The sequence below is a fragment of the Chenopodium album genome, chromosome 26 (assembly GCF_948465745.1).
Source record: "Chenopodium album chromosome 26, dcCheAlbu1.1, whole genome shotgun sequence".
Taxonomy (NCBI): domain Eukaryota; kingdom Viridiplantae; phylum Streptophyta; class Magnoliopsida; order Caryophyllales; family Amaranthaceae; genus Chenopodium; species Chenopodium album.
The window spans coordinates 4437670-4451678 of record NC_137859.1 but is presented as its reverse complement, the minus strand read 5'-3'; the positions used below and the strand labels follow the sequence as shown (position 1 = coordinate 4451678).

The 14009-nt window shown below is 34.4% G+C and overlaps 4 protein-coding genes across 5 annotated transcripts; 3 read left to right on the top strand and 1 right to left on the bottom strand.

Moving 5' to 3' along the window:
- The first annotated feature begins 1178 nt into the window (after positions 1-1178).
- On the top strand, positions 1179-4107 carry LOC145616306 (dnaJ protein homolog ANJ1). The gene is made up of 6 exons (XM_081671005.1): positions 1179-1441; positions 2304-2466; positions 2612-2756; positions 2844-3120; positions 3212-3410; positions 3559-4107. Exons 1-6 carry the CDS (start codon positions 1292-1294, stop codon positions 3876-3878), a joined length of 1254 nt encoding a protein of 417 aa, XP_081527131.1. The 5' UTR covers positions 1179-1291; the 3' UTR covers positions 3879-4107.
- Positions 4108-4284: 177 nt separating this feature from the next.
- On the bottom strand, positions 4285-6425 carry LOC145618552 (putative receptor-like protein kinase At1g49730). Of its 2 annotated transcripts, XM_081673325.1 has the most exons (7): positions 6259-6425; positions 5767-6022; positions 5423-5475; positions 5283-5350; positions 4989-5078; positions 4871-4901; positions 4285-4773 (listed from the first exon to the last, which is right to left on the bottom strand). In XM_081673325.1, exons 1-6 carry the CDS (start codon positions 6341-6343, stop codon positions 4875-4877), a joined length of 579 nt encoding a protein of 192 aa, XP_081529451.1. In that variant the 5' UTR covers positions 6344-6425; the 3' UTR covers positions 4285-4773; positions 4871-4874. The 2 variants fall into 2 exon arrangements, with proteins under 2 accessions (XP_081529451.1, XP_081529450.1); XM_081673324.1 differs by having other exon boundaries at positions 4871-5078.
- A 1742-nt stretch (positions 6426-8167) lies between these two features.
- Positions 8168-8602, top strand: LOC145616210 (uncharacterized). Its single transcript, XM_081670904.1, has one exon. The coding sequence runs from the start codon at positions 8168-8170 to the stop codon at positions 8600-8602; it is 435 nt and encodes a 144-aa protein (XP_081527030.1).
- Positions 8603-10692: 2090 nt separating this feature from the next.
- LOC145618042 (uncharacterized) lies at positions 10693-13939 on the top strand. The gene is made up of 4 exons (XM_081672819.1): positions 10693-10906; positions 11117-11218; positions 13312-13472; positions 13627-13939. The coding sequence occupies exons 1-4, from the start codon at positions 10819-10821 to the stop codon at positions 13732-13734; spliced, it is 459 nt and encodes a 152-aa protein (XP_081528945.1). The 5' UTR covers positions 10693-10818; the 3' UTR covers positions 13735-13939.
- Positions 13940-14009: the final 70 nt, after the last annotated feature.

Sequence of the window (14009 nt, the reverse complement as noted above, 5' to 3'; positions counted from 1 at the left end):
TATGTATGATTTGAGTAAATTTTATAATTTATTTCAATATATGGGAAAACATAATTAAGGGCATGTTCACATTTACTGAACTGAACTGATTGGAGTTGAACTTAACTAAACTGATTGGAGCTGAACTGAATGGACTTGAAATGAATATTTTTCTGTGAGAAAAAAATTAGGAGCTGAAATAAACTGAATTGATTAAAGCTGAAATGAACTGATTGGAGCTTAACTGAACTGATTGGAGCTGAACTGAACTGAACTGAACTGATTGAAGTTGAATTGAACTGCACCGAATTGAAATTAAGCTAAAATGAACCAGCCCTAAGTGGGGTTTTGATTATTTCATTTTAAATATGCATTACAAATATCAAATATTTTGTACTCCAAAGTTATAGACAAAATACGTGCAATGGCAAAATAGGATAATTGGAAATAAACAATGTGAGTATTTCATTGATTTTTCCAACCATAATTTAGCGAGCTATACATCATATATATTAACCAAGCAAGCTTGGTAAAGTTAGTGGAGAACTCACCTTGTGATTTTGAGGTCACGAGTTCGAGTTTCACTAGCTACATTTGCTTGGGAGTAGGGGGGTTCCCCTTACTTTCCCCCTTTACTTTTAAGCGTTGACCTGAAGATCTGAGCTTGTTTAGATAAGTTCAAGTCTAATAAGATGAAGATTACACACCCGCAATGAACTTGTTCAAGAATGTTTTTGACAATTCTAACCCCTATAGTATTATATGACTAGGTAATAATTAAGTCTTTTTTTTTTGAAAAAAAACGAAAGATACTCAGTAATAATTAAGGCAATTTCATCAGTCATCACATTTGTAGTTGACAAGTTTGAGGTGGAATCAACACGGACAACAAAAAAACCAAGGAGAGTTGGCAAAGGGAAAGAAATATCAAGGAAGCAAGGTATTTATTTTTTGTTTTATTTTTTTTAAAACGTTTCCAAATATAAGGGGAGACCTAGACCTCTACAGAACCATCTAGAATTCCAAATAAAGTAGAGAAAATTAATTTAGAAATTCTAGACCCTTCCTTTTTTTTTTTCTTTTCCAAAATTACCAATACATCGCAACATCAACGGCTTTAAAACTTTACTTTCCTCTTAACCCTTCAATCTTAACCGTCCAAAAATTAAAAATAAAAAATTAAACCCAAAAATCTTAAGCCAGAAAACCCCTTTATATAAGTAAATTTCCAAAATAACAAGAATTCTCAGGAAAAATTGTGTACTTGTTTGTTCTTCACCTCTGAAAGTTCAACTTTTAGGAGAGAGAAAAGATGTTTGGAAGAGCACCAAAGAAGAGTGATAACACCAGGTATTATGAGATCTTGGGTGTGCCAAAAGATGCATCTCCTGAAGATTTGAAGAGGGCTTACAAAAAAGCCGCCATTAAAAATCACCCTGATAAGGGTGGTGATCCCGAGAAGGTTTGTGCACTTTTTTGAATTTTTGGATGTTTAATTGGTGAATGTTTATGATTTTGAATTGTGGGTTTTGGTTTAATTTTTATGGGTGTTGTTAGATGGAATTTTTTGATGGTTTTGAATTATGAAACTTAAATTATGAACTATGATTGTATTGAGATGCATAATGTTAGGATTGATTGGATTAGATGTTATGATTGTTTTGAATTGTGATCGAATTTATTTTATTGATGTTGTTGTTGGGTATGATTTGGATGAAGGGGATATCAATTGTAGATGTTCAGTGTTATATGAGTTCAACATAATTGTATAGCAGTGTATTGTTGCTATTGATGAAGTAATTGAAGTTTATATAGGATTTAGTTGATGAACAATTGAACATAGCTGGTGAATTGGAGTTGGTTATAAAATGTTGCCTCCAATCAATGATTCAAAATTGGTCTTTATGGAGAGGAAGGGGGTAATGGAAGTCAATGAATAGTATTGAAGCCGATTTCGAGCTTAAATAATTGATTGACTGCCAGGGTTTTAGATGGAAGCTATAGGAATGATACTTGATTCGACATTATGGAGTACACTTGTTACATGATATTCAAGCATTCAATTGCTAACTAGAAATTAGAATTTCTGGAAATTAGTTGTAACGTTACCAATCCCTCGTAATTAAGACTATAACTTTTGATTGTGGATGGGTAGGAGTATTTTGGAATGCTTTAGACATTGTAGGCTTAGGAATATGTTATTGAACGCTGGGGTTTATGACTCGACTCGGCTGTAGTGATGATCTTTATAGTAAGAAGCCTGTGTTGAATTGCCAAAGTTAATTAGGGAAACTAAAGTTGGGCATGGTTTTTGTATGATGTAGTTTAAAGAGCTAGCTCATGCATATGAGGTCCTCAGTGATCCTGAAAAGCGTGAGATCTATGACCAATATGGTGAGGATGCACTTAAGGAAGGAATGGGTGGAGGTGGCGGCATGCACGATCCATTCGACATCTTCCAGTCCTTCTTTGGAGGAAGTCCATTTGGTAAGGAGCCTATAGCAAATTAGCAATCACTTGAATAGTTTGGTTTTATGTCATGCCTCATGCCTGTTTCCTTTTTTTTGGGTTGCTAATCCTATACAGTGCAATGTAGCAATTATTGATCATGTAATTCATTGTTGATGATTAGGTGGTGGTGGTAGTAGCCGAGGAAGAAGGCAAAGACGGGGAGAGGATGTAGTTCATCCTCTGAAGGTATCACTTGAAGATCTCTTTACTGGGACGACGAAGAAGCTCTCCCTCTCTCGCAATGTAATATGTTCGAAGTGTACTGGGTAAGTTTATGTATGATTTGTTTTCAGAGCTTTGTCTCCCATTTGTTGATCCATTCCTAACTTAATTGTTATTTATACATGTAACAGCAAAGGATCAAAATCTGGAGCTTCCATGAAGTGTTCTGGATGTCAAGGTACTGGTATGAAGGTGTCTATCAGACATCTGGGCCCCTCAATGATCCAGCAGATGCAGCACCCTTGTAATGAATGCAAAGGAACTGGAGAGACAATTAATGACAAAGATCGGTGCCCTCAGTGCAAAGGGGAGAAGGTTGTGCAGGAGAAGAAGGTCTTGGAGGTTGTTGTGGAGAAGGGCATGCAACATGGACAGAAAATTACTTTCCCTGGAGAGGCTGACGAAGCTGTATGTCATAAACTTTTCTTTGCTGTTGGTTTGATATAGTTTATATAGATTGTTGGCTGATAGTTTACGCCTTTTCTCTATTTATCTGCAGCCTGATACTGTCACCGGAGATATCGTCTTTGTCCTGCAGCAGAAAGAGCATCCTAAGTTCAAGAGAAAGGGTGAAGATCTCTTTTATGAGCATACTCTGAGCCTGACTGAAGCTCTTTGTGGCTTTAGATTTGTGCTGACCCACCTTGATGGAAGGCAACTTCTCATCAAATCAAATCCAGGAGAAGTTATCAAGCCTGGTTAGTATCTTGTTGGATACGTTCAAGTTTATTCAACCTGAGCATTTTGAATTTAAGTAGAATGACGATATTTCAATTTTGATCATCCCAAATCACTACTAAATGCGTTTTTTTTTTTTTTTTTTTTTTGGTTGGTATGTCTGAGCAGATCAATTCAAGGCAATTGATGATGAGGGTATGCCAATTTACCAGAGGCCATTCATGAAGGGCAAGATGTACATCCATTTCACAGTGGAGTTCCCCGATTCTTTGAACCCTGATCAGGTTAAAGCATTGGAAGCGATCCTTCCACCTAAGCCATCGATGGCTCTCACAGACATGGAGTTGGATGAATGTGAAGAGACAACATTGCACAATGTCAACATTGAAGAAGAAATGAAAAGGAAGCAAGCTCAGGCACAGCAGGAGGCATATGATGAAGATGACGAACCTGCTGGGGGTCAGAGGGTCCAGTGTGCTCAACAGTGATTTTATTGATCTAATGGCTACCGTTGTATGACTTTAAAATGCCTTTAAATTTAGTGTTTGTGCTTGGAAAACTTAAGTCCTTGCCTTATTTCTATCTGTAGTACTCCTATTTGTGGAAATTTTGAGTTTATCGCTGGGTGTACTTTAGTTGCTGCATACAAGTAGGAGTTATAGAATATGTACCAGTAACAGTAAGTTGAACTATAAAGAAATTAAAGTTAATCTTTCAGTTTTAAAGTTTTCAACTATCTGATGATCTAGCCTAAACTGCTTCTAGAAAATGCTTGTGGCCTGGAGTATAAAAACTCTTCACGTTAACATAAGCAACATAAATCTGTAATAAGTGAGGCACTAACTTCTCACTATTTAGCCATTATGCTGAAAAGGGTGAGGATGCTCAAAGAAATTGTGTAGCCTGTCACTTAAATTCACTATCACTGAGCTACAAACAATGTGACATCTATCGTACATCCATACGACCATACCTTCTACCGTTTTACACAAACATATCCGTCAACAACAATCACTACCTCAACACCGGCAGAATTGCAAATAGCATTGTCAGCATATACATATATTAACATAAGTTTCAGAGTTACAGTACACTAGTTACTAGCATTACCAAACCTCTTTTGAAGGTACCAAAAAATATGTGAAATAGTGAAGGCTTGTGTATTCTCAACTTTTATACACAATCTTGCAACGCTTAAAAGGTCCCTTAGCTCTTTGAAATTATAACTGTTTCCAAGGTCTGGATCAATTATGTTATGCATGGATAAGTTGGAGCGCAATTCACGGATCCACTGTATCACATCAGCACTCTCCTTAGGCGAAGATTCTCCAGTAATTAGCTCAAGTAGTAATGCACCATATTGAGGAATTACATCTGCCCTTTCTGCAGTAGAACCGAACAAGTCAAAGACTCTGGTTAAAGTTGGTAAATTGTTATTAAGTTACAATCTACATTGTTTTCAGATGCAACAGATGCTCACCTTCTTAGCACAGACAACCAATATTCGAGAGCTGTGTCAAAGAAACAACTGATATTTCAGAAAGCCTAACGAAATTAGTATTGGGAGCAGAACCGATAATTTTCATCAGTGTTCTCACCTTTGGAACCAACTTCTCATCCAAGATAATATTGCTCGAACTGATAGAGATGTGTTTTACTGGTGGCTCGCAGAAGAATTGCAGATACTCCTGCAAAATGCAAGATTGTGATACATGGGAATACCCTTAGTTACAATAACACAATCACAATATTCACAAATTCACAATCATTATCAATATATCATGATCATAGTGCCTCGACTAAGGTTCCCGTCTATGAGCAACCTTACATAAGACTAATTATGTATGCAGTGAGATATATTTATGAAAAAGAACTGAAGAAGATCTACCCACCAGCGCAGCAGCAACACCGATGGCTATCTGTACTCTAGTCTTCCAGCTCAGAGGAGTCTTCAGGGGATCTGTTATGCTAAAGTATCAGAAATTTGCCAAAGATAAATGCTTCCAAATTGCATGAGTTCTACAGAAATTACCATTCAGGTGATCCTTCAAACTTCCCTTTGCAGTGCACTCGAAAACTAGGAAACTGAAATGACAGGTTGGGGAAAATCACACAAAATTACATCAGTCTCCTAGTATCCTACCACCTTACTTCACTACATGCGCGAATATTCAACACTTTTCTATCTTTGTTACAGATTAGTAATGATAATCAACAATCATTCTGTAGTGTATGTATCGACGAAATTGAAGTTATAAAATGCTTCAAATATGCTGCATTGTATAATTCATGCATACAAAAACATACTGCAGGGTGCAGAGTACTACTAATCTTGTATTATAAATATGACTAAAATGAACATGAGTTGGATCAGACCTTTTACGACCAACAGAATATCCTCTAAGTGCTACAACATGTCGATGATGCAACCGGCCTAGAAGATGCAATTCCTTATCAAAGACCTCATTTCCTTTATCCGTGCTTCTTACTTCTTTCACAACAGCAACTGAGCCATCTCGAAATTTAGCCTCATAAGTTATGCTTTGAGAGTCACATGTAATAATTCTTCGGAACCCATCTGTGGCACGATCTAGCTCCTTGTATGATACGCGCTTCAACAAGCTTACTTGACCTGTGAGTAAGAAAGTAGCTCATTAGAACAATTGATTGATCAAACACATGTATACAAGCTAAGCTTCGAGGTGTAGCAAAAAAGTGTGTAATTAACTAATTATAGTGTACTACGAAGCAGCAGCTAAAAAATTGTCATGTTGATTGTGTAGTTTATATTGTAATATGACAACTAAATCCGTGTTTTAAAATGTAAACGAGTAGGAGTAAAAATTTGCACAAAATGTTGAAACATACGAGGAGGATTGTTATGAATGACAGCGAGGAATTTGCAAAAATTGCTGCTTCTTCTAGAACTGCAAGAAGCTCGAATTTTCGGCATTTTAATTGGCAGAGCTCAGGTGTAGCAATGTACTGTTGTTCTTGTTTCATAACTAACAATCTTTTTTGTCTTTTACTTTATCTTTTTTCAGGGTCAGGCTTAAGGAAATTATAGCTTTAACTTTATGCATTTAAATGCAATGATTTTGATTCAACGTGACAAAAGAGAATGCTCCTTGTCTGTAGCCTTGTAGGTTAGAGAAAAAGGTGGATGTTTTGAACTTTCGATCTCTTTGGATTGGCATTGATCCCCTTCGATGTTAGACATTTGTTACCGATAAATTGATCAATCAAATCACGTCTACATTACTTGTTTTTCTTAAACACTTAAAAAATGTTAAAGAAAGACTATATTAGCTTCTCTTGTTTGAGCCTAGCAATGTATTGACTTTTTTCACCTAAAAAGGCATTTATAACCGATTTCAGGGATCTGTTCACATTTATTAAATTGAGCTGAACTGAACTGAACTGATTGGAGCTGAACTGAACTGAAATGAATAGTTGAACTGAACTGAGATGAAATGAAATTAAGCTGAAGTGAACAGGTCTTTAATTCAATATTTAACTTAATCGCTGTTTATGTTTGTCAATGTTTAGCTAGAGCAGTTTAGCATGCTAAGAATACCCCTACGTATGATAGGTACCTTGCTGTGTCGTGCGTTAATTATAGGTAATTAGGTATAGCAATCTTTTAAAAGTTGGTTGATATCATGGTTTAACCAGCAAAAGCATGTTATGCATTATAATGCGCCCAGCTGGAGAATTGATTGCGTGAGTTATTGAGTGCATATATGGCTGCCAAGACACCGCCCTTTTCCATTTTTAATCAATCCATTTTATATTGAGTATGGAGTACATGTCTACGTAATTGACTAATTGTCAATTAAATAGTCCTTACTTTTTTTCAATTCGTCCTTAAATATTGAGTTTTTTTCTTTTTTTTTTTTTTTTTTTTTTTTGGAAATACTTAAATATTGAGTATATGATTGAAATTTGTGTGAAAATTTTGGTTAGTTAAAATACCAATAATATTAATTTTTTTTATAACTTTTTGCAATATTTATCATGCTACAATTTAGTTAGACAGACATAGATTTTGAACCAAATTTTGCAAACTTATGTGATACTTCCTTTTCAAAGTTATTCTTCTCGTTGTAAACCTTTCATAATTAAGGGTTTTATAGGATATGATTCTGGATTTCTGGCTAGTTTAATTGGCGATCATAGACGATGATAAATTGATGATAGTTATATTTATATTGAGCTAATATGTATATACTCCATATATGTAACGAAATTCTCATATCCATAAAATGAGAAGGAAAACAAAATTGTTTGGGATGCAGTTGCATTATCATTGATTAATACAAGTATTTTCTTACAAGACAACATTTAAATTCATTATCGATCACTATCAGAATTTATATTTGTACTTTGTACAGCCAATTAAATTCAATAGCATTAATACATGCAGGGAGTATTTAAAAAAAAAGTTGAATTTCTTTTTACATCATGTAATTATTTAAATTAATCCCTAAAATTGGTCTAGGTGCATGACACAAACAAGAGTAAAACACAGTCATGACACATGATGACAAATCATTATTTCACAAGCAACTTTATCAAGAAAATACTAGTTACTACAATCATAATAACTCTCAATAATAATAATAATTTCCTTGTATTTTTCAATTTCATGTCTTCACTTACAATCTAAGCCTCACTTCAATTTCCATCTATAATTAAACAAAAGCATACTTATTATATATCATGACATACATACCCTAACATCAAAGATAGAGAGAAAAAAAGAAAAGAATAAAGAATGAGCTCAGTTTGTATCTCAAGTTGCATAGATGATGCAAGGGTGCCTACAACAAGAGTAAGAGCCACCTATGTAAACCTCTACAAGTGGCCTGAATCGGATGCCGAGTTTGTAAGGTCAGTGAGCTTTCGAGGTCCCGGCCACCCAAGGCCAAAGGTGGTAGAGAGCATATCATGTAGGCAGATATACTTAAGGAGCTACACCTTCACAAGAAAAGAGAGCGTGAACGAAAAGACGAAAAAGTGTATAGGGAGAGTGAAAGAAAGGGTTGTGAATGGTGGTAAGAAGAGATTATCACAACAAGAAAAGAAGGAGAAATCTGTAAGAAATGTGAAGGAAGTGTCATGTTCTGCTATTAAGTCTATTTTTAGAAAGTTGTTGTTTTGTTCTGCTAGTGTAGATGTTGTGGATTGCAATGATTCACTTGTAAGATGAACCTGTTAGCTTCTTTTAATTTATCTAGTATGTATTTTATGTAGCTCTAATAATATATGAATGTTTTATATGTATGTTTTGTATTACAAATTTATTTTGTTGGGAGGTTTTTTTTTTTTTTTTTTTTTTTTTTTTTTTGTTTGTTTGTAGATATATTAGATACATGTATAATTATTCTGGATCATTTATGATTGTATTGTGATGCAATCTAGCTCCAAAATTTTTGTATCGAGTGTTTTGCATTACAAAGATATTAGAACAATACATATGTATAATTATTCTTGATTATCTATGAATATGATGCAAATCTAACATAGGAATTTTTGTGTCGAGGGTTTAGCATTACGAAAATGTTAGAACAATTGTGCACCGTTGATTTTAATTACCCATACAATAAGGGCCTGTTCTCTTCAACTTAATTTCATATCAGTTCAGTTCACAGTAAATGAGAACAGGCTCTAAGAATATAGTAATGTACATTAGTTTCAATTATTAAACATGAATTTTGAGGATAGAGGAATTAAGAATTTATTAAGATGTATATGTACCGCATGCCTAAACAGAGAAATGAAGATGTATATTGCTAATTGCTTGATTAAACAGAGGAATGAAGATGACTTGATTTCCATAGTAATGTGTGTGTGTGTTTTTTTTTTTTAATTTTAGTAATGTTATTGATACTGGCACGTCTAGCTAAACAGAGGGAACAAATTGGAAATGAAGCAATCAAAAAATTGTGGCATAGAATAAATCAGCTAAGACTAAGAGTATAAAAATCATTACTCATATATGTACCAACTATCAACTAAAATAAATGGCACACATCCCATTTTAGTGTAGTTTTATAACAAGGAATTGAAATACAAACTAGACCGATCTCCACAATAAGATCAACCTAACTCATCCTTTTGAATTATGAAGGAGGGCAAATTACACTAGTTAAACCAGTAAAACATTATATATTTATATGGTAATTATAGTCGTAATTAACTATGAAATTTGATGCTTAATTTGCCTCTAAATATGGTCACTCATTCTTAAAACTTACATGATCTTTCTCGGTTCTCCACATCATCATTTATGCTAAATATAGTTAACAAGATCTTTTATTGCCGCTTGATAGAGTTGATGACACAAGAATTGTCGCTTTTAACTGTGTTTAATTTCAAGAAGAACGAGCGTTTATTTGATGCCTTCTTGTAATGTCAAATCTTCATCAACTAATGTGCCAGGTTGGATCCAGTAATTATGGAGCTCACAACTTTGAGGGTACAAACTACCAAGGTGATTCCTATGATAACAAATGGCCAGTTATAAGCTTTCTCCCGAAAAAATTAATTAAAACGATTACTGATATTATACCCTTTTTTTTATTAAACTCCCAACATTTATTACTATATAATAAAGAGAATGAGACTATAATAAAAGGACTGAGGGATTAAACAACATTTGTAAACTTTTTTTTTTTTTTTTGAAGCAAAACAACATTTGTAAACTAACAGAAATACTTGCGTGGACCTGGTTCACAATAATATTATTGTGGACCCGAGTTTTATACACATGCAACTGACATTATATTGAACACAGTGACCTTTATTTTTAACATAGTAACCTTATTTTTAACATAGTAACCTTTATTAAAAGATGCATAATGTTTAATACTATTGTGAACTTGAAGTACGAGTGTACGACGTTATGACCCTAATTTTAACATGGTGACCTTTATTATTAATATTGACCTTCTAAAATATTTTATTAAAAAAATTAACCTCTTATAGCCTATATATTACTAAAATGACTTTTATTTTCAACATAGTGACCTTCATTTTATTATAGTGACTTTTTTTTTTATTAATAAAACAATCATAGTTTCTCTAATATTAGTGGTCCACAATAAATTAGTGTGAACCAGGTCCATTTAAGAAATTGTATCATATTTTATTTACCAAAGAGATAATCTTGATGATTTATTTACAGATTAATCATTTGATAAATATACTCCATTTTTTTTTTTAAATGACATATAAACTTGGATTTTCCCCTTATCAAATTCTTTTCTTGAGGCATACAATCAAACCTATACGTCAAAATTGAGAGAAAAAACAATATATGTAGAGTAACCTTCTTGATAAGCAAATAAATTAATCCAAAATCCATCAGTTTTCCACCATTATTATTCAGAGACGGAACTCCCAAGGTTTGCTAAGCTTTTTTTCATGGCGATTTGCAAGCTCCAAGTCATCATCTTTCTCTGCCTTTGTTTGTCTGCTCCTTCTATTTTAGCCAAGTCCGTTAAAAAATGCGGTGATTTACTCCTTCAATTCTACCATTCTCAATTTCCCTTTTTTTATTTTTTGGTTCATCCTAATAAACCCTACTAATTGGGGTTTTTTTTCTTTGAAATTTTGGAATTTGATCTCTAATCATGGGTGTTTGTTGTAATCTTTATAAAATATTTTCTGGGTATTTGTTAATTTGATTTATAAGAAAGAATTAAGCTTTAATTTGATGCAGATAAGAAAGCTAACTATGCTGTGGAAGTCAAAGGAGTTGAATTTAACCCTGATCCAGTTGTGCCTGGCAAGGAAGCTGTCTTCAGTATTTCTGCCTCTTCTGGTAGTTCTCTCTCTTTTTTGTGAAACTAATTTATATGCAAGAATCATACTTTAACTTGATACAAACTATAACATTGTGTTATTATACTGTCAAAATGTTGTATATTGTAAATTAGAAGTTGTTAGGATTTAGGAATGATATAGAGAAGTTGGGTTTACTATTGCAAATAGCTTTTGATGAAAGGGAGTGGAGGGAGAGGATCAAAGGACCATTGTTACAATTTTAGGAGATAAAACCTTGGTTCATGTAGTCGGCGATATCGTTGGGATTAAGGTTTCGATATTGTTTATGTTAGTTTGGAAGCCTGAAGGAAGTATAATGGAATGATAGTGATTAGTTTAGAAGGATTGGATGTTTGGTTGACTGTTAGAGAATTTTCAATTTAGTAAGTGGATTCGATGTTTTTGGAGCGATTGCTATGCTCAAGTGAATTTTAGGAAATTGAACTCACCAATGCCATGCAGTGATCCTGTTATGGTGACATGACATGATATTGTCCTCTAGTTGTGTTTTATATCAGTGATTGCATTATCATGGAACCTGGAACTTGGCTTATATGACAGTTTAGTTGATAATTTATGAAAATCCTATCTTTCAAAGGGATGATGGATGGTACATTTACTTACCAATTGCCCATAAGTTTTTACTTTAACTCTGCATTTTCATGGGAACTCTAGTGTAGTCAACCTTTGGCTCGGAAATCCAACAATGAGGTCTTCATTTCTCCACTGCAGTCAAACTAGCTGGCTTATGTTGTTGTGTAAATAGGCCAATTTCCTTCGTATTGACACCAACTTATACATATATCTCTACGAGATAAAACAGATCAAGTTTTTTTCAAGCAACTCAACAATTAGGTGCAATGTTGTCATTGTGATATGTGAAATAGGTAAGCTAGGCTCTATAAGGGGGGGTGGGGGGCAACACTGATTCTATAAGGGATTAGAGTTAGAATTTATCCCTTGTCTTGAGTTAGAATTGGAAATGGTTTCTTTCCTGATTTAGATGTAGTATTTTGCTGTTGTGAGAGCAATATCTACTAAGAGGCTATTCAGTTTAGGGGTAACAACAAAGGGAAAGAGAATTTGATCCTGATTTGCTTAAGTTTTATCAAACTTTCCCTTTCTTGGGTAACATAATTATTAAAATGAAAAAAGAAAAAGAAAACCCCCGGTTAAGGATTCCACCACCCAATTGTTTGCCACCATCCCACCACCACTGTTATTGCACTGCCATGAATACCGTCGCAGCCAATTTTACTTTTCTGAGTGCTAAATGCCACATAGGCCACTCATCTGACTTCTAAGCCCAAAACAACTCCCCATTTCTAGCCATGCTGATCATTTATCAGTTAATGGCCTATGGTAGTACTTTAAGAGTGATGGGTTGTTAACTCACTTTAATGTACCTTTTTACACGAAACCACCCGTGGCCATTCCTGAGTCAAGTGAAAAAGATGAGAGATTTAAAGTATTGGCCACCACCCAGGCACCCAGAGAGAGATAAAAATCATGCGGAAACTTACCTGCTGCATAAAACTGATCAAGGATTGAATTTGTATCACTGATGAGAAATTGCTATCCATAGCAGTTCAAATATGACCACTAAGTCTCTGTAATCTGGAGCAAATTGGTCATATTCAACCTTTAAAAGGCCATTTGGTGCTCTTAGAAATAGAAAGTGTAATCTAAAGGGGCTGAATACGGTGGACAGGGATGGCTGTAAAAGCTGAGGGTAGTACTTCTTGTGATGAATTGTGAGTTGACGTTAATAGGCAGTGTTTATGGAAGCTAGGGGGCACTTATTTGGGTGGCTGGGGTTGAAGGCAGAGGGACCATCATCTTGTTCTATCCACACATCGATGGGGGATTGGGTTTATTCCTCTTTTGAACCAAACATAATATTGGTTTTCCTTTCTTGATTCCTTCTTATATATCCTTGTTTAATTTCTTTCATTTCTAGTATTATTAAGCAAACAGCCCATTCTTTTGTGGTAGTCCTTTAATTTTGATTGTAATGCTACAAGTCTTGTGTGATTTATGGTCATACTGTGATCATTTTCTGCTTTAATCTGAAGTTAATGCCTCATGCAGAGAAAGTTATCTCTGGAGGGGAGGTCGTGATCGACGTTTCATACTTTGGGATACATGTGCACAGTGAAACTATTGATCTGTGCCAAGAAACATCCTGTCCTATACCAGCCGGCAACTTTGTACTCTCTCACAAACAAACTTTGCCAATTTTCACTCCCCCAGTAAGTTTTTGTTCTTGTAAAATGTTAATTAATTGTCTAATCTTTTGTTTGAGCTATCTGACTAACAACTCCTATATTAGAAATTTGGTGTACATGGCTGATTTATTCTCATAGTGGGGCTTTGGCATATCTAACAATCTTTTGGAACTGTCAGGGCTCATATGTTCTCAAGTTGAGGATATTGGACAGCAGCAATCAATTGCTTACTTGCGGCAGCTTTGGTTTCAAAATCGGCTTTGGAGAATCTGCTTATGATAGCTGATCGCTTTCTGCAAAAATATTACACTATGTGAATTCCTAGCTTTTCTGATGAATTTCTGTATGGTACAATGTATGAGTTTTGACTCTCATATATGGTTTGTTTTAATAAATAATGGTAACAGTAACAAACTTGTATGAAAATCATGACTATTGTGCTACTAGCTGTCTTTCACTGTCGATAATAAGTTCTTTTATAAAAGTATCAAGTTGCTGTTAATCTAAAGCTTGTGCAACTTAGATAATTTATGAAGAAAAACAAATTACTCAATAGTTGGA

Bases quoted from the DNA above. Each gene is read 5' to 3' on its own strand.
- LOC145616306 (XM_081671005.1), top strand. From the start codon at position 1,292: ATGTTTGGAAGAGCACCAAAGAAGAGTGATAACACCAGGTATTATGAG. The intron at 2,757-2,843 runs GTAAGTTTATGT...TACATGTAACAG, and splicing joins ATATGTTCGAAGTGTACTGG to CAAAGGATCAAAATCTGGAG. The intron at 3,121-3,211 runs GTATGTCATAAA...ATTTATCTGCAG, and splicing joins CTGGAGAGGCTGACGAAGCT to CCTGATACTGTCACCGGAGA.
- LOC145618552 (XM_081673324.1), bottom strand. From the start codon at position 6,343: ATGCCGAAAATTCGAGCTTCTTGCAGTTCTAGAAGAAGCAGCAATTTT. The intron at 5,476-5,766 runs GTCTGATCCAAC...CTGTCATTTCAG, and splicing joins TATTCTGTTGGTCGTAAAAG to TTTCCTAGTTTTCGAGTGCA. The intron at 5,079-5,282 runs GTGGGTAGATCT...TGCATTTTGCAG, and splicing joins TCGGTGTTGCTGCTGCGCTG to GAGTATCTGCAATTCTTCTG.
- LOC145616210 (XM_081670904.1), top strand. From the start codon at position 8,168: ATGAGCTCAGTTTGTATCTCAAGTTGCATAGATGATGCAAGGGTGCCT.
- LOC145618042 (XM_081672819.1), top strand. From the start codon at position 10,819: ATGGCGATTTGCAAGCTCCAAGTCATCATCTTTCTCTGCCTTTGTTTG. The intron at 11,219-13,311 runs GTAGTTCTCTCT...TGCCTCATGCAG, and splicing joins CAGTATTTCTGCCTCTTCTG to AGAAAGTTATCTCTGGAGGG. The intron at 13,473-13,626 runs GTAAGTTTTTGT...TGGAACTGTCAG, and splicing joins TGCCAATTTTCACTCCCCCA to GGCTCATATGTTCTCAAGTT.